Genomic DNA, 24,822 nt, shown 5'->3' on the forward strand with positions numbered 1-24,822 from the left:
CATTTTTTAAGGGGATTGGCACCTCTATTCTCAAAATTTGTATTGCATGTGATGAGAGTAAATTGTAGTCCTAAAGGCTTTTCTCATACTTGTTCACTAAGAAAGTGTCACACTCTAAACCCTTCTATCTAAGTGATTCCATGAGTTCAGAATGCTTGGATGTCGGCTTAGAGCTCCCTATCCATAGAGTGCAAGAGAGTATGTTTCAAGCATAAGAAGGCTCTTAGCTGAGCCTTAGAGATACTCTTCTTGCTAGTAAACCATGCAAAGGGAGGTTCTAATAGACAAGGTGCAAGAGTGCAAGTTTCCACAAAGGGATTCCTCAAATATGCAATGCAAGCATGAATCTAGACTAGAATGGAATGAACAAATGCAACTAGATTAAACAAATGAGATGTGTTACAAAACCAACCAAGTTATGCTATGTGATATTAGGTTGTTGCAAAAGAGAAGCTAATCTACATGGAACTACACTAAAATGCCATGGATGATAGAAATTACACAAGAAGTAGAAGTTCTCCACAAAGCTCTTCAAATACTCAAATGGTAAACTTTTAGTATAACAATACTCAGGAGTGTGGATCCTGTAAGGGGGAAAGCTCTCTCTCATTTAAAGATGTACATACAATGGAGATCAAGATCAAATGATGGATGATCATGGGTGGAGTTTAAAAATGAGATTGAACCATATGCACACACAAGTCAACCAATAAACAAAGAGTTGACTTTGCATATGAGACAAAAAGAGTATTTTCCTTTAATTTGCAAAATAGAAATAATGCTTTATGTGTGCACATTGAGGGGGTTAGGAGAATGAGGTATTTTATAGAATTAAAAGGGGACATGTTCTTTTAATCAAATAATGAACTTAGGGTAGTGTAGTCAAACTATAGATTATAATCAAATTAATTGATTTTTAGCAATTTGGTCTAGGTAAATGATTAAGTAATTTAGCCAAAATGCTGAGAAGGGGGCTAATAGTCTAGACGACCATTTTTAGGTGATTACAATACCCATTGGTGTACTTCAAGATATTCCCAATTAGAAATTCTCTTTTTGACATGCTGATACTAGATATTTCTTTGTTATTAATGTTTGCTTCCCCATTAAACTTGAAATTTGTGGTAATAAAATATTTATAGAGTCCTCTCTTTTAGCTTAAGCATGTTCCTTCCTCAAATTTGGAAGACCAAAGACATAAACTACAAAGATTTTAACCAAGGGTGCAAACACCAAAGTTTATGCCTATAGTGTGGTGGGTTTTGATGTAAGTGTTGACATATCGGTCAAGTTTGTTATTAGTGACACACACTTTTTCATATTTTGTATGGCTACCGAGCTCATTATATAGTTTACAATGTTTGCCAAGCATATCAATAGTTACCTAGCAGATACACTCAGTATGAAGTCCAGTAGTATAAACCATGCATTTCAGTGTATGTCAAGTTTACCAATGTTTACCGAGTTCATAGTTCATGTGAAGAAGCTAGCATTAACCGAGCTTATGGTGATAGTGTTTGTCGAGTTAAGTCATGATAAACAAGTGATGTCAAGTTGCACAATATCTACTATGTCACCAGTGTAGATCGAGTTCAAGACTACCTTCAAAGTGATCTATATGGGTCGAGCTTCTACATCTACTGAGTGCATGATGACATCTACCAAGCAATTATAGTGGATGTTGTGTATCAGAACTTCACCAAGTCAGCCTTCAAAACTCGAATGTCTTCATGTGGGTCAACTTTATAATATGTGTGTTAACTTGTATAATGGTTGACTTTGTAATTATGTAATTTGGGTTGGTATATATATGTAATGTATTGTATCATATCCAAGACATGAAATATATGGAGTGTATGAATGTGAAAGTGAATGTGAAAGTAATACAGCAGAAGAAGAGAAAATTGTAAAGGCCATATCAGCACAAGGTGCAACAGAGTCTTATCTATCACAGAAAGGTGATCAGTACTCAAAAAGAATCTCATTCAGAAAATTCAGTTGTAGGTCGAAGATCTATTGTTTAACAGTCTCTTCATAAATCTATTAACCCATTGCATACTTCATTGTATGTAGAAACCTCTCACAAGGTGGACCTAGCAGTCCTATTTTCTCCTAACAAGGTAGATCATCATAAGTGATCAATGTAAGCCTTAACAGGCCAACTTTATGTTGTTGTACTAAAGTTTGTGGGTATCATCCCCACCACAGTTTTACTTTCTATTTGGAAGGTTTCTGGGTCACCAAATCTTCGTGTCAAAGTGTTATGGATGCTTCTATGTTTTCAATTTCTCATGCATGCAACTAAATCTAACATGAAAATTGAATTATTGGATTAAATTGTTAAAGTTTTAGAAGTTACTAATTCATCCCTCCCCTCTCAGTAGCTTAGCATAGTCTTGAATATTTCCAACAATTGGTATCAGAGCTTTATGGTTCTTAGGAGAAAGTTTAACAACTTGAGCAAAGATCAAGGATTATAAAGATATTCAGACTTGACAAAGCTATTGACAATTGAAAGCTCGATCTAGAAATGGTCATTGCCCAACTCAAGAAAGAAAAAGAGCAACTCTCACAATCCTTGAAAGAAGGAAGGAAATTGCAAATCAGATGAATGATCATCTCTACATTGAAGAAAGAATTGAAGACTTTTTCCCTTCAAGTAGTTCAGATGAAGCAAATAATGCAATCAAAGAACTCCTAGAAAATAATGGTTCACTGCAAGAAGTGAGGAAACTAAGAAGAGAGCAATAAATCTAGTTAGTAAGGCTATGTGAAATCATGGAAGAGAAAAATAAAACAAAAGTAGAAATGAAAGGTAAAGATAATGAGATTCAACATCTATCCCTCCAGTAGACTGACTTCATAACTCAGCTCACTAATGCAAATGAAGAAATAATGAACCTGAGATCAAATAATGAAAGATTGTAGAATGATCTAAATTCTAAAAAGTAACTCAATAAAAGGATAATTAAATTTCAAGCATACATGAATCAATTGAATGAAAAGAATCTCTATAGAAAAAAGGGAAAAGTAAGAATTGGATATAAAGAAGAAGGTGAACCCTCCAAACAAGGTGCTCAAAAGAATCAAAGACCTACTTGCAATCACTGTGGTAAGATAGGTCATACATCAAACAAATGTTGGAGTAATGGGAAAGAAAAATTCAATGGAAAGTGCTACAATTGTAGTTAGCATGGTCATAGGGATAATAAATGTAGATAGAAACCAAGATTTGAAGGAAAACATCACAAATGTAAGAAACAAGGACATAAGGCATTAGAATGCAAAACCAAGACATAAAATCAAGCAGAGCAAATTGTGAAAGCATATTTGGTTGGGACTACAATACATGGTGTAGATTTCATTACTGTGGATAATTTGGACACATTAGCATGAATTGTATTAAACATCATATGAGAAAAAGTAACACGACCAAAAGATGTTTCCTTTGTATAGAACTTGGTCATTTTGCCAAGAATTGCATGAATACAGGTAGAATTGAAGATGAAAAGAAGGAAAAAGTTGACAACATCCAAAAGTAGATGAGACAGTAATGGATTACTAAGTCTACTGAGGATATTAGTCCAAGAAGTGATGGTCAAGTCACTCAAGAATTGGGTGACTCCACCACTTCAAATTAAGTTCTCAAAGGAGAACTAGAACTAGGTTATCAAGATAACATCCAAATCAGTTCCAGTTGAAATGTGACAAAGATCCAAATATGTATTCAAGATACAAAGGGATCACTGAGCAAGATTAGTATCAGTTATCACTGAGTTACCTTCTCTACTAAGTAAGGTCAGGTCGTAGACTCTACCGAGCAAGGTCGGAAGTGATAGTGACACCTATGGTTACCGAGTTTAAAAGACATCGCCAAGTAATCAAAGCATAATAGGGATGACAGTCTACCAAGCATGATGTTAACTCATCTACCTTCATACCAAGCATTAATGAAAAAATTTAATCAAAAGGAAAGGAATCAAATTCATTCCTTACTATGAATTTTCAAGAGTTATTGCGAAGAAGCGATTTTCAATGGGATTAAGAGATTTGAGTGAATTTCCTACAAAAAATTTTTGAGTTCTCTCAATTTATTGAGTAAACATGGAATCAAGCATCAGCAAGGTCAAGAAAGGGTCTAACATGTTGGTTCATGGAGCTAAATGGAAAGTGCCATATTTCAAGCTCACTCCCATGGTTGTTGAAACTCTAGACCAAAGGGGTGCACAATCCTAGATTCCACCAAAGGTATTTCTTATTAATGACATTCACACTCATTTCAAATGTGCTATTCAAGAAATTGGTACACTAGAGATGGATGATGCCCTAGGTCAACTATGTGTTAATGGAGTATTGAAGCCTGAGCATAAACATTTGGAAACCAAAGGATTAACACATATCCCTCATATGTCCCAAGAGTTGAATCAAATGGATTAGGTTTATCCTTAGCTAGGTGCATAATGGGTAGTTGTGACTTGAACAACCAATTTTGATAACCAAGAAGATAATTCATCGAATCACTGGCCTCCCTATGCTAGCCAAAGCCAAAATAACGAAAACCCTAGGTCGGGCAAAGCTGGAGAAGAAAACCCTAGCTAAATGGGATAGCAGGGGAATGAAAATTAGTAGTGTTACTGATGTAGAGTTGAAGTTCAACATTTACATAAATGCACAAAAAATAGACAATTCAAGTAGGTTGAATAGTGTGTCATGTGAAGCACTAGACTTGGCATATAAGGTAGTAAAGAAAAATTTATCATTTGACCTTGCCAAGTTGTTGAAGAAATAGTTCAACAAAAATATACAAAGAATTAGAACATCCAAGAATTACCTATGCAATTTTGGTTCACTAGTAACTTGCCTATTCTTTTATGTTCAAAAGATTTTCTCATCTAAAGGCATTGTTGTATGGAGAAAAGATGTGTATGTGCTCTACCAAATAAATGAATATATTACTAAGATGGGTGAGAATTATAATAGCATCATGGATAACTACTTTGATGCATTTGAAGAAAAAATGAATAATAGGTTCAGAATTCCTAAGAAGTTAGTTGAGAACTACAAGGATGATGTATGTCTCATGGTTGACAGTGACAAGGTATACATTCAAGTAGTAAGGCATAGAATTGTGTGAGTGAAACCTCTTGGATGTGAGGTGAACATTAATGAGACCAAAGATATCATTGAAGCCCTTGTCAATGAGCCAATTGATCCTAAAGTAGCTTACTTCCATACATATGATGAAGCTAAGGCTAGGATTGAACTTGAGATAAAGCTCCCACAAGTGGTGAACAAATGAAAGACAAGAATAGAAAAATTTAAATCAAATACACCTCTCTTGTTAACCGAGGGAAAAGGTGAGGATGTGGAGGAAGTAGAGGATGAGGAAGAATTCAAGAAAGAAGAAGAACCTTAGAAGAAGAAAGGCAAGGTGATCGTCACAAAGACAGCCAAACCATCTACTATAGTCTTCACAAGGAGGTCAAGGAAGAAGGCTGACAAAGAAGGAGGTGACATTCAGCCAACCTCCACCCACCTTCCAAGACAAACTAAAGGAATTGAAAGCAGGAGCTAGTATAACCAACTTTGAAGCTTTGAAATATGAGACCAGGACTGAGGTTGAGCAAAAATTGATTGAAGATTTGGTCATGGATAAAATGGGTCAATGGAAGTATTCACCCGACTAGCTAGCCTCTTAGATTCTTAGTGTATTAATGGAGAAAATCATGCCAAGATGGGAACATGCCAAGAAAACTGTGACATATATGGGAAAACCCTGAGGCAGCTACTACCGAGCATGACAGATGCTGAGGTGAATAAGTCATTAAAGGAAAATGAAGATAAGATGACTCTTAAGTTTAATACTTGTTTAATTTTGATGAATGATATTTAATATATTGTGAGGAATGCAAACAATACTTGGAAAAATGTTTATCATCTTCATAAACCAAATGAATATCCAGTTGAAGTAAAAGATGATGATGATGATGATGATGATAAAGACAAGGATGAAGAAGATGATGAAGAATCAACTTAGTCTATCATAGTTGATTATGAGGAGTACAAGGAGCAAGAAGCTACCAAGGAAGATAAGCAAGATGATGAGGAAACTAACCCAATCAAGATAGTTGTGGCAATCATTGCCTCACTTCCTCACTCCCCGGGAAAACCATTGACTACATCAAGCATGGGGATAGCTTCAACAAGTTTGATTGTGACTACTAGCGATACATCAAACATCCAATCACTCTTTGCCCCTACTCAACTCAGCACATCAATGATAGAAGTAAATTCTACTTCATCAACCAAGTTGCAAACTCCTTCTTCATCAACTGGGATAGTATCATCAGTTATGGATACAGTGGCTACTACAGTTTTGAATACTTCAGTGGCAAGCACCCTAGTTTTGTCTACTTCAATTTTGGATTCTACAATTTTGACTTCATCAATTTTGGATTCCTCAAGTATTTCTGTAAGTATCCCATCAGTCAATACATTATCAATTTTTATTACGAGTCCAAGTATGTAAACTATTGTTTCCATTCCGAATATAAAGGCAATAAGTACAAGGATAGTTGAGCCTAAGGCTCAACCAAGTACAAAATTTTTGGGGAAAGGAAAGGAGATAGAAGAAGACATTGATCTAGATAAGGAGATAGTATTCCCCAATTGGGATATCTACAAGGTTGCCCCAGACCAAATGCTGATATTTGGTGAACTCCTCGAAAAAAAGGCTAAACAGCAAAGACTTAGAGAGGAGAGAGACAAAGAGTATAAGATTATTGAGGATGCCAAGAACATTTTGGTTGAGGCAATAGGAATTGAGGTTGATTCTTCTCAACCTATTTTGTTTCAATTAGCAGAAGCAGCCAAAAATTCAATGAGGACACAGATGGACAAAATAAGCTAATTAAGAAGGCTAAAAAGAAATTTGATAATAAAGTGTTGGAGCACATTGCTCAGCAAATTGCAATTCATCAAGAAGAGTTTTCTACAATTTTGGTCAATCTTGAGACATCTTTTTCAAATGTGTCATCACTTTTTGGGAAGCTATGTGATGTCTCTAAGTTCACAAAGGAAATAAAGGACAAGTTGTCCAAAATTGATATAGATCTAAAGGCTAGTGCTCAAAAATTGCAACTTGACACTAGCTCAAACTTTGTTACATTCAAGAAAATCAAATTTTTGTCAGATATATAGGCTGAATTGTTATGAGAAGAAACAAGGATCTGATCAACATTTATTGATATACATAATATGATCCATCTAAACATGGATACAATGCAAAAGCATATTGTATATTCCAAGACTTTAATCCATGACAATAACTTCTCTATTGTGGAGCACATGATAGAGCTATCTGCAAAGGTACAAATTGCACTCAACACAGCAAGATCCTATAAGAGAATTGGGATAAAACCTTAGCAGTCATTCTCAAGATACATTTTGAATTCTTATCTCATTCTGGTGTCTCTATGTAAATAAGTCAAAATAAATCTTTGACATTACTATCAAAAAGGGGGAGAGACACATAGTATATTGTATATTGTCTATATATTGTTTTGAAAGAGACATAGATTATGGAGGAGAAACATGCTATGGGGGAGAATGTATATAGCTGAAGAAATTTTTAGATATGTTGTATATTGCAGAAGATGCATAGTATACTGTAGTATACCTTACAAAATCAGTTTTGGAAAATCTCAAAAATAGTATACTCTACCAAGCCAATATCATACGGTGATGAATATAAGGTATTCAATTTTGGTGGATAAGTGTTTTTGTCACTAATGCCAAAGGGGGAGATTTTTGACATATCAGTCAAGTTTGTTATTAGTGATACACACTTATTCATATTTTGTATGGCTACCGAGCTCATTCTACAATTTACATTGTTTGCCAAGCATATTAGTGGTTACTGAGCAAATACAGTTAGTATGAAGTCCAGCAGTATAAACTATACATTTTAGTGTATGCTAAGTTTATCAGTATTTACTGAGTTCACAGTTCATGTGAGGAAGCTAGTGTTAATTGAGTTTATGGTGATAGTGTTTACCAAGTTAAGTCATGATAGACAAGTGATGTCGAGTTGCACAGTATCTACCGAGTCACTAGTGCAAATTGATTTCAAGACTACCTTGAAAGTGATCAGTATGGACTGAGCTTCTACATTTATCGAGTGCATGATGATGCCAAGAAATGATAGTGGATGTTGTGTATTAGAACTTCACCGAGTCATTCTTCAGAACCTGAGTGTCTTTATGTCGGCCGACTTTGTAATATGTGTGTTAACTTGTATAATGTCCAACTTTATAATTATGTAATTTGGGTTGGTATATATATATGTATTGTATTGTATCACATCCAAGAAATGAAATATACAGAGGAGTGAATGAATGTGAAAGTGAATGTGCAAGTAATATAGCAGAAGAAGATAGAATTGTGAAGGCCATATCAACATAAGGTGTAGTAGAGTCTTATCTATCATAGAAAGGTGATCAGTACTCAACAGGAAATCATTCAAAAAATTTAGTTGCAAATCAGAGATCTACTATTTCGTCCACAAGGAATACCTAACAGTCTTTTCACAAATCTCTTGACCGAATGCATACTTCATTGTATGTAAAAACCTCTCGCAAGGTGGACATAGCAATCATATTTGCTCCTGACAAGGTAGATCATCAAAAGTGATCAATGTAACCCTTAACAGGCCAACTTAATGCTACAAAACTAAAGTTTGTGGGTATCATCCCCACCCCAATTTTGCTTCCTATTTGAAAGGTTTATGGGTCACCAAATCTTTGTGTCAAAGTGTTATGGATGCTTCTATGTTTTCAGTTTCTCATGCATGCAACTAAATTTGATATGATAATTGAATTATTGGATTAAATTGTTAAAGTTTTAGAAGTTACTGATTCACCCCTTTCCTCTCAGTAAGTTAGCATAGTCTTGAATATTTCCAACAGTAAGAATTGAGTCAAATTGTACAATTAATTATGAACTTAAATGGAATACCAAATGTCACTGAAAGCTTTTAATTAGACATAATGCATGAGCTTAGTTGTTTCAAAGATGGTTGATTTAATGTATCCAATGAAGGTAATGAGATTCTCATGTTAGTTAGTACCACATATTAGCCTGCAATTTGACCTTCATGAAATGTCAAAGTAGAACATTAAGATTAAGATTTAATTAAGGACAAGTATGGAGATGTAATAGATATATTATATCCCTTGAAAATATATTTTAAATAGAGGATAAGAGATAATAGGAGATTAGTTGGAATATCATAATAGTCATGTTGAATGTTGAGGTTAATAACAATTAGAACTAGATGTTTTTTTTTAACTGTGATTTGTATGCATAGTTAAAATAGAAGTAAGTTACAAAATGGAAAGAAGTTTGTTAATAAGAATGGAAAAAATATTACTAATTTTAATAACAAACTATTGTTGACATCTATAATTTCTAAGATAAATCTTGTGAAAACTAAAATATTCACCTAAAATAATGCAATGATCTTCATATCAACTTTTTGTAATTATTTAAAATTTCAATCAATCATTTATAATACTTGATATGAAGAAAAGTGATTAATGAAATTGTACTTAATCATAGAATGTTAAATGTCAATAAAAATATAATGTACATTCTATAAAGCCATATAGACTTACACCAAAGTCATAGGGACATTAAACAAGAGATGCAATCCATCAAAGTTCCTACCGATAATTGGAAAAGAAAGAAAATGGAGATTTATAGGTAAAAAGGAAGGATATGAAGAGAGAGCTTAAAAAAGAGTGATATGTTATTATATGGACAATTAAAGGTAGAATGATAGAGAGATTTGAAGAGAATTTATTATTTCAAGAAATATATAAATAACAATAGAAATTCTATTATATGAATGAACTAGTCATTTCTACCAATTCAGTTATAAGTTGAAATATTTAATTTAATATAAATAAATTATTGATTACTTAATTCAAGCTACCAAAATGTCTAATTACTTTGAGGGGTAGTATTAGTTCTACAATTTGTAAAATGGTATTAAAAAAATTAGAGTAAGATTGTAAAATAGTAACTAGTAAAATATAGTGTAAACTTAAAGAAGTAACATTTTACAAATGACAAAAATAAACATCAACTTAAAAATAATCAATATATTTAAAAATATATATAAAAAATTTAACTCTATATTTTAAAAAATAGATAGTGATAATTAATATTGATTAGACATTCATTTGTGAGGTGGAAGATAAAAATGATTATTTTTTTAAAAAGTTAATCCTTTGTGACAAATGTAAAGTTGTAATTAATGCATGATAGACTTGTTAGAAAATATTTGTATTTTCTTACAAATGACAAAAATAAACATCAATGTAAAACTTGAAAAGTTAATCCACTTGTTAGTTCCTGCTATGGCAAAATACTTGTGCATTCATGTCATTCTAATATCACATTAACACTAACGAATCAAATCAAAGAATTTAAAAGATTATATGAAACTTCAAATATTTATATATTTTTCTAATTTTTCATTATTTTATAAATCATATTTTTCATTCATTCTATTGGTCCATACTATTTTTGGTGGGGGAGAAAATTAATTTTCTTCAACAAAAATACAAATATTTTCTAACAACTTTATCTTTGTGACAAGTTGATAAGATATTTTTTTTCCATCATTTTATCTTCCACCTCACAAACATGTCTAATCAATATTAATTCTCAATAGCAATATAATTTCAATATGTTATATATTTGTATTTGAATTTATAAATTTTTTTAAACATTGATTTTTTAATAAAAGTAGTTAAATTATTACTATTATTTTATTTTTTTAAAATAAATTAAACAATATTATTTCTTAATTATATTTTATAATAGTGTTTGTAATATGTATAATTGATAAGTGTTACAATTTGTAAATTATATCATTTATTATTATTAATATTTTATATTTAAACAATTTATCATTTAGTTTAAATATATTTAAAGCTTAAATATATATTTTAATATTAAATTAATAATTATATTTTACAATAAAAAAAAATACTAAAGGAAATAACCACAAAAAAGAAATAATTCAATTCTAAAAGATGTGTAAATTATTATTAAGTTTTTATAAACTATTTCCCTTCTCAAGTTGATAGATGGAATAGAAATGTCTCCTCATGGAGGAAAATATTTCAAACCTTAGGTCAAAGAAAGGCTAAAAATTACAAAAGAGTGGAAAATGAATTGAATGATCGCCTTCAATCTGCTGAATTAGATGCCCAAGATAATCCCTCCTCTATATCTCATATTGAACATGTCTTTGTTGCTAGAGATTCTCTAAGGATGCATCAACATATTAAAACCATTGGAGCCTCTGTCAGAAGCCGTCAACAATGGTTGAAATATGGGGATAAAGGCTCCACATTCTTCTTTAATTACCTTAAGAAAAAATAAAGTAAAGAGAAAATTGATAAAATTGTTATGGATAATCAGGAGCTTACTGATATCAATGACATTGCTACTACCTTTGAGGAGTTTTAAAAAGCTCTTTTCAATTATGAAGACAGTAGTAATGCCAAAGATCTTAGGAATAAATGCAAGGAGGTCATTCCTAAAAATAATGTTGAGGGTGATGTTTCCATTCTTAGGGCTAGGATATCAGTTTAGAAGATCTCTGATGCTATATCTACTCTTAAAAAGGATAAAGCACCTGGGCCGAATGGCCTCCTTGCTGAATTTTACAAATCCAATATTGATTGGATTCCCAAGGATCTATTTGATTTATATTCAGAAGCTTATGATTGTGGAACTCTTGGTAATTCTATCAATATGGGGATTATTAAGCTCATCCCTAAAGATGGAGACAAATCTCTCATCAAGAATTGGCAGCCGATTACTTTGCTCAATGTTTCATACAAAATTCTAGCCAAATCCTTGGCCTCTTGGCTTGTTAATATTTTACCCAACTTCATTTTTGCCACCAAGACTAGTTTCATCAAGGGACGATATATTTTAGAAAACCTTGTCACTAGCTGGGAGTCAATGGAGTGGGCTAAGTCCTTGAATCAAAATTCTGCTATGTTTCTTTTAGATTTTGAGAAAGCTTATGACTAGGTCAAATGGGATTTCATCCTTTCTATCCTTCAGGCCTTTGGATTCCCTAATGAATTTGTTAGATATATTCAAGTACTGCTTAAGGATTCCTCTGCTAGAATTGAAATCAATTTTTTTTTTTATCTAATTCTATACCCCTGTCCTGATCCATTCGACAAGGATGTCCTCTTGCTCCTGCTCTTTTTGTTATTGCTTCCAATGCCTTGTACTATATCCTTAGAGATGATACTTTCTCTCCCAAAGTTAATGGGATTTCCCTCCCTGACAACTTTGAGCTTCTTAATATCCAATTTGCTGACGATACCTCGCTCTTCCTTGAATTATCTTGTCTTAATATTCAACATCTTAATCTAAAACTCGACTTGTTTGAAACCATCTTAAAAGATCGTATATCTAAGTCCAAATCTATCATGCTTGGATGGAAAGAGGAACCTCTAGATTGGTTTCTCCAATTTGGTTACTCATGGGGCGGAACTCATAAGATTGCTAGATATTTGGGGGTTCCTTTTTCCATCTCCCCTTCACTCAAAGACATGTGGAATTGGGTTAAGGATAGAATTATTAAGAAACTCTTCAAGTGGGATAATAGGATGCTTTCACTTGCTGGTAGAGTGCAGGTGTGCCAAAAAATATTGTCATCCTACAGTATATACTATTCTTCTGTCTAGATGTTTATTAATTACCAACTGTTTGAAATTTAGAAGGCCATCAAGAGATTCCTATGGTTTGATGGTAAATGTAACAGGAAGAAACATGTTGTTAGACGGAGTTGGTGTCACATTGATAAGAAGTCAGGTGGTTTAGGCCTTAAAGACCTTAGGATTCAAGGGGTTTCTCTTGCCGCTAAGTGGATTTTTCAGGCTCTTGATGCTCATGAGCCTTGGAAAATTCTTCTTAGAAATAATATTCAATCTGGATTTCCTAAGCAAGCCAAATATTGGAAGAACCTTCCCTTTGTTGATCTTGTTGCTGGGACATTCCCTATCTCTATTCAAGGCTCCATGGTTTTTAAGTCTATCTGAAAGGCTTGGGAGTTGGTGAGGGGCTTTATTTATAATTCTATCTTTGATAGCAATAATTCTATCCATGGTGAATGCTCTATCTAGTGGAATCTGCAACATAATGGCAAGCCTCTTGCCATGACTCAAGGGTGTTCTGCAAAACATTGGAACAACCATGGTATCAAGAGCTTTATTGATATTTTGGAGAATGACAACCTTGCCAGTTGGAAGGATATTAGGTTTAAGTTCAATCTTCCTTACTCTCATTAATGTACCTATAATATGATAGCTAATGCATGTCACCCTCTCAATCTTCCTCGTAGATGTGATGTGGATTCCCATAGATTCTTATATTTTCATTGGGATGATGGATCCCTCTTACATAATATCAAAGCCAAAGATATATATAAGGTGCTTAATAAAGATCACTCTATTTTATCCCACCTGAATACCACATGGTATATGAATTTGGACTCTCTTGAATGGCACAAAATCCTTGACAGATTCTGGAAGTCTCATATTCCTCCCAAAATCTTACATTTTAAATGGTGATACTGGTGATACTGACTCTTGTTCTATTTGCAAGGTTCCTGAAAATTTAAGACATATCTTCTTTACTTGTCATTTTGCTAGGATTATATGGAAATTTTTTGAAATATCTATAATTGATCATGTCTCTATGCTGGATACTATTCTTGGAAACATATCTGCTCTCAAGAAGGATGCTAAATTCTTTTGGAATATTGTCTCTTCTCATATTCTTTGGTTTATTTGGAAAAGTAGAAATGAGGACAAATTCCAAGATGTTGGTAGATCCCTTACTTTGTTTCAATTGAAACTCACATGCTTTAAGATTGTCTCGCAGGTGTATTGCATTATGAAACTTGAAAAAGACAAGCTGAAAATATTTCTCCATGATGGGCACGCTACAATGTTCATCTACGAAATGAAGCATGGGCTAGAATGGGCCAACATTATTGATGACTGGGTTGCTTTTGAAGAAGCCCTTAAGCGGTTGATTAAGGAGATGTGGGATACTAGAGGCCCTTTTTCTGATAGAATTGAGTTCTTTTCTCATATTCTTGAGTGGAAGAAAGTTGTTTGGATGGAAGGAGAGCTAGGATGGACTGCATGGATTGATGATCGTGATGGTATTCTGGATTAGCTCGACTAATTTCTTTTTTGGTAATCTCCCTGAAACTGTTACATGTTGTGCTAGTTGACTGATCATGGATTACCAATTGAACTAGGAGGTTGAGGTTAGTCTCCCTTGTTTTGATATTGTACCTATCTTTTTGATCTATCAATTATATAATTTTAAAAAACTATGTATTAAAATTAAATAGTTATATTCTATTTCTTATTTATTACATCATATTTATTCATTAACATCAAATGTATATGCATTACATCTATTTATTATTTACAAATGTACATATTAAATTATATAGATATTATTTTATAATTAGAAATTACTTAATTTTATGAAAAAATTGGAAATACAAAATATTAAATAGTAAACCTTCTCTAACTGTGTAAAATTAAACAATTAGGTTTTTTATAAAATATTTTTATATTTCAATACATTTCATTTTTTCTTATACAATTGTGAGTTTTAAAATAAAAATTAAATTCTTAGTTTCATTAATTAAAATATAATATATTTTAATTTTTCATTATAACCTTGATTTTATTTTGATTATTTATTTTATTAAGAAAAATAATTATATTTAATTCTCTCTCTCACACGCACACAACTTATGTTGGTATCGCTCTATCTTACTATTTTATCTCTCTTCCTCTTCCTCCTATATATTATCTATCATTTTTTCCTCTGCATATTTATGTTGTTATTGTTCTATATTGTTATTTATCTCTATCTAATAATTAAAAATAGTGTGACTTCCATTTGATAATCAAGATAAGAATAGTACATAGTTGGGGACTTTGGCCTCTTATTATTAGGCTTAAATGCCCAAATATATAATAATATAACATGAGAACTTAACAAAAAAATATGAGCCATCCTTTCATATCAAAACTGCATTTCTCGGACGAGAATGTAACAACAAAATATGAGTCATCCTATCAGATCACAAGTGCATTTCTAGACAAAAATTAATATGTTCACAATGTTTATTTAGAACTATTTAATCTTATTCTCACTCATCTACACCTCTACAACCATTATGCATTAGGTAGGAACTATGGTGTATTGTGTCTCTTGTCACAAATGTGGAAAAGTTAAAGTTTTAATTAATGAATTCATTAATGCATTATAGGCTTGTTAGAGAATATTTGTATTTTTGTTGGAGAAAATTCAATTTTCTTCCTACCAAAAATAGTATGATCCAATAGAATGAATGAAAAATGTGATTTATAAGACAATGAAAAATTAGAAAATGATATAAACATTTGAAGTTTCCTTTAATCTTTTAAATTTTATGAAAAGATTGATCAATTAAATTGAAAATTTGAATTGATCAATTACAATACTTTCCTGCCTTCCTAATATCTAGATATGAAAGTGTATGATGTCCTGTAATGACAATATTAGAAATGTACAAGATTATTTGATAATCATAATACAAAAATAGTAATTTTACCCATTGATTGGTATGTTGTTAAAGATAATTGAATCATTATGAATGAGAATGTGAAAATTTTGATAGGGGCACAAACTTTTCATGAATTGATCTCCTATAGCGATGCTTTCTCCCTTTCTTTTGCACCTTGCATAAGTATTCATCTGATGAACAAATAGTAGAGGAATTTGACACGTGTTACAATTTTCTTGATGGACAATAGTTATTTGAATTTGACATGTATGACTTGATTAAGAACTACGTGATTCGTAACTAGGATGTCAACGTAGTTCTTTGTATATCGTGCATGCCATTTGTGTCAATGGTAGTATGATGCAATTTAAATAAAATTATATTGAATTCATATAACCTATTCTATTGGAAAAAATATAGGGAAATTTACTAGTGTTTTGTTTTGTTGTGTTGCACTGAAAGAGCATTTTCAAAATAGTCATGGAAGCCAATCACATTCACAATTCTACCATAATAGCACATTGATTGGATGTTGAATTGGAGGAAGATGCAATAGAGGAGAGGTGCTAGAAAACAATATAAATTACACAAATGATGTAGGGCTACGTTGATGCCCTTCAAATTAAAGGGATCAGAGATCTGTATATAGTAACTATCTATGTTCTAGAAATAGCTCTTCGTCACTCCAGGATTATTAGGTATATTATTTCTTGAAGTTTCATTTCTCAATTCTTCAACTCTGGGTTCTAGGTAGGTGTGTGTGTGTGTGTGTGTGTGTGTGTGTGTGTGTGTGTGTGTGTGTGTGTGTGTGTGTGTGTGTGTGTGTGTGTACATATATACATATAATGGTAAATGATTTGGAGTGTGTTCTTTTGGATGCTAGGTGAAAGACGGACTCAGAATTGGTGTAAGCATAAACAAAGTCATGTTGAAGGATCCAAACTTCTATCTATAATATAATTTGTTCCCTTCCAAAATATACCTAGTACTAGATAAGCATAACTCAATTGTAGTGCACAAAGAGAATGTCTCATGATTCCAATGACCATCTCATATCCTATTTAGTAAAAGAGATCCCAAAGCCGCTCTTACATTGATAGCAATGGAAACCATGAATTTGTGGGGTCAGGGAGATTCTCTATTACAAATTCTAATAGCCTCTAAAATTCCATTGACATTTTCCTCTAAGCTTGCTCCCTAATCAAATTTTCTAGCAATCGAAGTCACTTTGCCCAAATTTGTGCTTCACCTTAAACTTGTGATAATATGAAAAAATAAAATTTAAAAAAGTCTAATCTCCAAAACTAAAATGTAATACACATTCTGATCTCCAAATCAAGATGTATATTAAACTATAGGTTGTGGCCATAACCAAATTCCAAAATATGGAACCATTGGGTCACTATTGCAATGTTCCCAACTGGTCTTTAAACATTAATGACTTCTTTATGCCAACCAAAATTTTTGCATGACAATGCATATAGTTTCTGTCGAAACTAATTTCTAGCCCCTAAAACATAACATGGGCCAAAAAATCCCTGCTACTTTTCAAATCAAGTTCTATCAATACCCGAATCTAGAAAGAAAAACTCCAGATTTTGAAATTTGGAGGATACTCTCTCATGTCCATACAATCTTGCTATTTTAGTTTTCTAGCATCCATTCAACCCTACACCTCTGTTATATGGCTATGAAAAATAGTTGTTTGTGAAATTGATATAAAAAGGAATAGCATTTGACAATCATATTAATTAATTAATTTGTTGTTGGAGTCACATGCTAGCAATAGGGGATTCAAAATCTGTGCAACTCATAGATTTGCTAATGGTTTGTCACATTATATAAACTGTAAGAACAAATAAATTATTCCATAGTGGTAATGAAGCTAAAAAAAAGTAGTAGTCCCTGCAACCGCTAACAGGATGAGAAATGTAAAAAATTTCCCTGTTATATTTTTTTTTAGGATTGAGAGAATTGAATTCAAACATTCTAGCCAAATATGGATTTGTTGGGAAACAACAACCATAAACTACATGATCAGCTAGATTTACAAGTTGACACCCAGATTTTTTGATCAACTACTTCTACAAATTGAAAACTAAATGTAATATTTTCTTATTTCTAAACCTATAATTCAAGGGTTACATGAAAAAAGAAAGGTACATGTTTTCTTATTTCTTTTACAAGCTTCCAAATACAGATCAATGAAGCAACCATTTGGCATACTCAAAATCTTACAAAGGCACACACAACCTTTAAATCCTCAAATCTAACACTATCACCCAGAGTACATTTACACTCAACTTGGAAGAGAATATATTCTCTTACTTTACAGGGATAACCATTTGAGATTTTTCTACAATAAATCCCTAATACTGCAACTTTCTCCAAGATCTTAAAACAACATTGATTGATAATTAAGAAACCAACTCTTACCATTTGATATAGAAAGTGTTTCCAATCCAAATTTGGAGTGGAAATAAATTTCTCTTAATTTAATTGAGAAGGAAAGTTGTAATAGCTATAGCAGCTCCAGTCATAGTAAAAATAGTGGTAGATTTAGGCCTCATATTGTAAGCAGTCGACATCATACTTTGGGAAGACAGTGGAATTGGGAACTGGATAGAAATCATAAAGAAACTTCGAGATAAAAAGTTTCATGAAAATTTGGAAAATTCACAAAGAAAGTTCTAGATTAGAAGCTTCAAGAAAAATCTGGAGAATCTTCCCTGTAAAATTTTTTTGTTTTATTTTTCTTGATTTTTATAGTTATATATAATTATGATGTAATAAGATTTGTATTTAGTTTGAAGTTGCTCAAACGAAGAAGAAATCAGATAAATCATATTTTTCAATTATTAAAAATAAATATTAAAAATATACTATATAGTTTCTTTACAATAAATTTAATACTGTATTGTGATTGGTCATTTGACTAGTCAAATTAAATGGAAAATTTGGGACTAAATGGTTGTGTAGAAGGAACTAATAAGATAAACCTTGTGTTAGATTGGCAATCTTTGAGCATCTAAAAACATATTTTCCAAAAATAAAACAACTTAGAATCTTTGAGCATTTATAAACACATTCTCTATATATCTCATAGTTTTTAATTCACCAATGCTTTCAGTCAGGGATGCCTCAAAATTCTAATTTTTTAAATTATATAATGCTCTTAATAATTTAAATTTGAAAAAAAATAGTAAAGAAAAACCTTGAATTAGAAATATATGGGCATATATGAACATTTAACCAGCCTACCCTATTAACTCTGGGAACTCTTTCAAATAAGTTTGGAATATCATATGTTTCAAGTGAAAGGGTGCCTAAAATTGAAAACATTTTTTAATAAAACTCTCAATCCTGAAAGAGAAAATCCGGATACAACCATAAGATAATGCATTCCACTAGATAACCTTACTAAATACTGAGAAGATTAAAATACCTGTGTGTGATTCTCCCACAATGTTTTGAATGATACACTAGAAATTTTCAGTAGCTGCAAATGTTGAAGAGGAATCCATGCGGGCAATGAGGGCAAGCTTTGCCGTTCTGTCCTATACCCGTACTCCTCAAACTCAAGCCATAGTAAGGAAGCTGACGACTCAACACAACTATCTGATTGGCCCAAAAAGAATCTAACTCGATAGCGCATGAAATTGTCGGCAATGGAATGGAAACACCTGTTATTGGTTTTGGTGACGATATTTTGCAACCCCATTAATTCCTGCATACACAGAAGAAAGCAGTGCAGTTCTCAGATTATGTAGTAACAACTTAAATTTGGAATATTATAGTACTAACTACAACTGCAAATCCGAAAGGGTAACGAGTATAACCATGGATTGCAGATCCTGACGACGCCACAGACGATGAGGAGGACTGAGCTCAAGTGCCATTTCTCTTCCCAAGTCTCTCAGGTGGTCATGCATTCTGTAACAATCACCGATGAACCGATCATCGATCTCTTCTATAAGGCATTTATCTTTTAGTGTTTGCAGTGCAGTTTGAAAGCCCCATCCTGATATCTCCAATATTCGTTCGGCTATTCGCTTTGGTTTCCCCAAAAAGAAACAAGCCATATCCATGAAAACTTGTTTTTCTTCATCCTCTAATGCATCAAAACTTATTTTCAATTTCTGTTTTACATCTCGAGGCAGTGTCTTTTTAGCTTTTACCAAATTCGCCTCCCAAAACTTGAGATCTCTACCATGAACAAGCCGACCCAGAACCAAAAGAGCAAGAGGTAACCCTCCACACACATTCAGAAATCGGTCAACCAAAGCCTCATACTGAGCATATGGAAAAGGTTGGTCAAACGCATGCCAGCAAAAGAGTTGCCTCCCATTGCCTCTGTCCATTCCTTTTAAAGGATAACCAATGGTAATCTCTGCAGAGATCATCACTCCAACGTCACGAGTTGTTACAATAATAAGACTATTACCTGATTTATTTAAGGTATCCATGATCAGTAGAGCCTCTAACTGCTCCGCATGATCGATGTCATCTACAACTATTAGGAAGTTCAAAGGGATTGTTGGTCGAAGACTATTGAGATAGCTTGTCCCTTCCTCTATGCTTGTAAAACTTTCTTCTCTGTGGAAAAGATCTTTAACAAGCTTACTTTGCAGACGATGTAGTTCACCTCTCGCAGACGCTTCTCGCACATCAAACAGAAAGCTTGCTCTAGAGTATTCTGAAAGTTTTCTATTAAACAACTCTTTAGCCAGAGTTGTCTTCCCAACTCCACCCATACCAAAAATGCCAACAACATTAGGCCTATTTTTCTTTTCTGCCAGGCCGCACTGGTTCTGAAAATCTTGTACAAGTTCATCAAGACACCGTCTTTCAAAATCTTCCACAAGATTGTTAAGCCCTACTGGATACTTTGCAACATGCAAACATCGTCTGCTTTGTAGTACTTCTTTTTCTACTGCCGCTATTATGGTTTTGTAGTCGCTGAAACTTTATAAAATGAAAGCAGAATTTAATGCAAAAATAGTAAGCAGAAATTGAAAGGAAAACAGAATCATATAGAGTGGTACAAGTACCAAAACCACAGAAAGGTTACCTGTGAAATTCTACTCCAGCTATATATGAAAGAGTTTGAAGAGCTTCCTTCCAATCGTTGAGTTCTTTCTGGAGGTACCTGCCCTTATTTTCATGCTCAATGAACGCACCGGCATATCTTCCCTTTTCAATGTGGCGAAGTTCCCATGGCTCCACTTGATAAAACACAGGAATGATTTTGACCATACTTTCTATCATGAGAAGCAGCTCAGCCAGGCACCAGGGGGACTCTGCATATCTTGGGGAAAAGATGGCAATGTGTACCTTAGCAGAGCGGATGGCAGTCTCAATAATAGATGTAAATAATTTTCCAAGTTCCTTCTCTCGAGAATCAAGAAACACCTCTATTCCCGATTGCCTAAGAGAGTTGTAAAGCTCCGTTGCCAAAGTCTCTTTGACATCGGGGCCTCTGTGATTGATGAATACATCAAACAATCTCGAGGATTCAAAAACCTTCGCTCTGTTGCCAGCAGGTTCCATTTCACTGAAAGCATTTGATTCCCGATTTTGCTTGTGAGATGATGAAGAAGACGCCATTCCTTGCAGTTCAAACACTAACGGCACTTGATAAAATAGAGATAGAGAAAGGGAGAGAGAGAGAAAGGCATACGGATTTGATCGCGGTACGCGGAATGTAATATGAGCTTTTTGGGATGAAGAGGCGTAGAGTGAATCAAATAGATCATACTGCAGGTAAGCTTAATCTTTTCCTCGAAATTACTATGACCTGTACAATGAAGAAGGGAGGTTGAGTGCTTTCCCAAGAACTTCATAAGTCCCCGGTGTGAGAGGGGGAAAAGGGTAGGAAACTGCCTAGAACTTGTTCAAACCCTAGTTCAAAAAAGTGTAGTCAAAAAAGCAGGGGAGGAAAATGCCTGGAACTTATTCAATCCTCGGGGCCTACAGGGGAAAAAAAAGATGGGAAAATGCCTCAAGCAACTTGTAAAGGCCCTGATCTATAAAATGCGGAAAAAGGGAAGAAAATTTGGCTAGAACTTACTCAGTTACCGGTGTATAAAGAGCCAATAAAGGTCGGTAGAAACAGGGGGAAAAATGTCGGCAAATGCCTATAACTGTACAGGAAAAATGGCTGTAACTTATTCAGTCCCCGAACTGTACAGAAAAAACAGGGGACGAAAATGCCTAGAATTGTACAGGAATAACAGGGGACAGAACATCGGAGGGAAGGGAAAGAAAGATACTTCAAAAATTATGAATTGCTACGTCTGTCGGCCACTCTAGAAAAAGTTGGGGCCTCCTCGAGAAAGTCAAGGCGGGTTCAGTTTCCGCGAAACATGCGACAGAATAAAGGAAAATTCTAGTCGAGGGGAGCCAAGGCGGGCGTCCTAACCTCAGGGACCACTAAGATTCTAATGTGGCTGCTTAATTTTATTTTATTTTATTTTTTAAATTGGTCTAATATGGAAATTGTATTGAATCATGTTTAATGGTGTGTTGAGGTGGCATCACATGGGAAGTGAGTTTTTTAAAAAAAATTCTCCTTTGTCAAAATATGCATTGATGAAACATTTTGTACTATTATAAGTCTCTTTTGTTCATGTACTAGTCTAAAATGATCACCTAATAGATCACCTTTTGGACCGCTCACATATTGACTCCTCTCCCCTACCAAGACAATGAAGAGGTTTGGTCTATATTTGAGTTCATACATGTGGTTACAAAACAAATATATTTTAAACACAAAAATATTAAAATCTAATGTTTTACATTTCAAATATTATTAAAAAATACAAATTGAATGGTGCTCTCTAGCATATTAGATTATACATTAAAAAAAAATTAATATACATTTTTTTAATTTCTTCAATACAATTATTGTATCTCTTCTAATTTGTAAGTATCGGTTTTGTTAAAGCATTTAGCTTTGGTCTAACAATAATAGTGATTTGCACAATTAAAATCGATATATATATATATATATATATATATATATATATATATATATATATATATATATATACATATATATATATATATATATATATATATATATATATATATATATATATATATATATATATATATATATATATATATATATATATTCTGAGATCATTTAAGGCATGATCAAAACTTACTCTAGTTCCTTTGATATTTAGATCAATATCGATCTATACTTTATATCGAGTCGCGGATCATAATGTTTGGTGATACATTGTTAGACTTGTGTTAAGTCTGTAACAAATTAGGAATGATTAGTTAATACCGAACAAGTGTGAGGATGAATGGTCATGTCTCCATTCAGAGACATGACCATTCACCCCTGCACCCTTCCACACAATATGTATACTTGATCTTCCTGAATAAACAAGGTATTGAAATCTATTAATGCAAGCATATCAACGGATTGAAGGACATTCTGAGTTCAAGAATATTATTTTATCTCTGTTATTTCTGCACTAACTACTACATATTATGGAGTGAATCTATCCTTTGTCAATAATGTTCATACTTGCATTAAAATTGTGCATAAGTCTACCTTTGAATTTGAAATTTAGTAAGAAACTTTACATGGTATCAGAGCACGCGAACCGCAGGCTTGTTCCTATTGAAGCATTTATAGTGGATCAAAATGCCTCTACAATGTCATATCGAAAATCCAGTTCAATAGGGTCCCGATGGAATATCAATGTCTTCTAAAATGATCATAATATCCCCAGTGTTCGACGTTTCATGTGTTTGGGCCTGGTGTGAAGAGTATAAGATCAGGCAGATATTTTGAAGAGGTTATTGATTTATTTTTCAAATGCAAAGATCCAATGCATGTGAACTATTGGTCTTGGTTTACAGAACTTCTTATGAAATCTACATGTCCTCCAAAAAAAATATGTGAGATGGAGGAGGTTGTGTGAAGGTTGGATAAGGATGGGCCACTAGATGTGGAGAAATCAAGAATTTTTTCTCTTTGGACTCTATCTCGATAGTGTGCCCAAATACAAAAGCGAAACTAGGAGATCAAATTGCACTACAAACTGATAATGATGCCACAACTTATGCCATCGACAGTCTATGGAAATTGATTGGCCTAATATTTTATTATGTATTGAGGTGAGAGTGTAAACATTCTATTTATATGGATTTAATTCCTATTTGTCTCTAGCTTCTTGCATGGAAAGGCTCAGCGTTACAAAGGGTATATGGATGTATTACCAAATTGAACAGATGGTCAAATATTGAGCAGACATAATTGAATATCTTATTAAATCACCTAGTTTAGGCTAGTATTGGCATAAACTTTGATAGTAAAATTCGAAATGTATGAAATGAAACCCATAACAAAAAATTCATTAGAAGCACCGAAAGTTGGAGATGCTCTCAATAGCAAAGATGAGAATTGAGATAAAAAATTATGTATTAATGGTGTTTGGCATTGCAACTTGGTTAAAACCTAAATCCGAGTTCATGGGTTTCAAGATTGTTGGTCTAATGACTCGTTGATCTATTCAAGCTATCAATTTTCTACGGTGAGAATATTACTTTACAGACCTATACATAGACACTAATAACACTTATGACTACCTAATAGATATAAAGAATTGGTCATCAAGTTTATTCTCTCACATTCACATCTGACTCGTGAAAACTCCATGAAATGTGCTAATGCATACATGAGAATTTATTGCAAATAATTTCTCTTGCAGAGTAAGTTATAGATGGATGTTGTGGTCAATATAAACTTTGGAGAAGAATCCTTGTGGTGTAATGCACAGATCATATGCAAAGTTATTTGAGTACTAGAAAACAAAATTTAGTTGACCTCCTATTAGTCAATGTGGTAGCTACACAAAATACTCTAGTCAATATGGCATCATCACTCTAAAGAACCATAAGTCATTCATTATAAAGAAAACCATAGCATATGATGGGTTACTATTATAAAGATGGAAAGTGTGTATAGATAGAATATAATCTATTAGTAGATGGTTGAATCATAAAGACAAATATTCTATGAAGGATGAAAATTGATTCATAGGTTATATTTCCTATATAGGCTCACCTTATGAAAATGAAATATTTGAAACACAAAGATGAAAGCATATGGAATTCAGATTCAAAGG

General features: G+C 33.1%; 1 protein-coding gene across 1 annotated transcript in view; it reads right to left on the bottom strand.

The window, feature by feature from the left end:
- LOC149545602 (disease resistance protein Roq1-like) overlaps positions 1 to 21,388 on the bottom strand; it is a 37,482-nt gene extending 16,094 nt beyond the window's left edge. The window contains exons 1-3 of the mRNA XM_089790736.1: positions 20,745 to 21,388; positions 19,513 to 20,638; positions 19,119 to 19,400 (exon numbers count right to left, since the gene is read on the bottom strand). Coding sequence (XP_089646862.1) covers positions 19,119 to 19,400; positions 19,513 to 20,638; positions 20,745 to 21,280 — 1,944 coding nt within the window. The 5' untranslated portion in view covers positions 21,281 to 21,388. The remainder of the gene's footprint in view (positions 1 to 19,118; positions 19,401 to 19,512; positions 20,639 to 20,744) is intronic.
- Between the last annotated feature and the right edge of the window lie 3,434 nt (positions 21,389 to 24,822).

The sequence above is a fragment of the Cupressus sempervirens genome, chromosome 7 (assembly GCF_028749045.1).
Source record: "Cupressus sempervirens isolate cs-2001-9-10 chromosome 7, ASM2874904v1, whole genome shotgun sequence".
NCBI classification, from domain to species: Eukaryota; Viridiplantae; Streptophyta; class Pinopsida; order Cupressales; family Cupressaceae; genus Cupressus; species Cupressus sempervirens.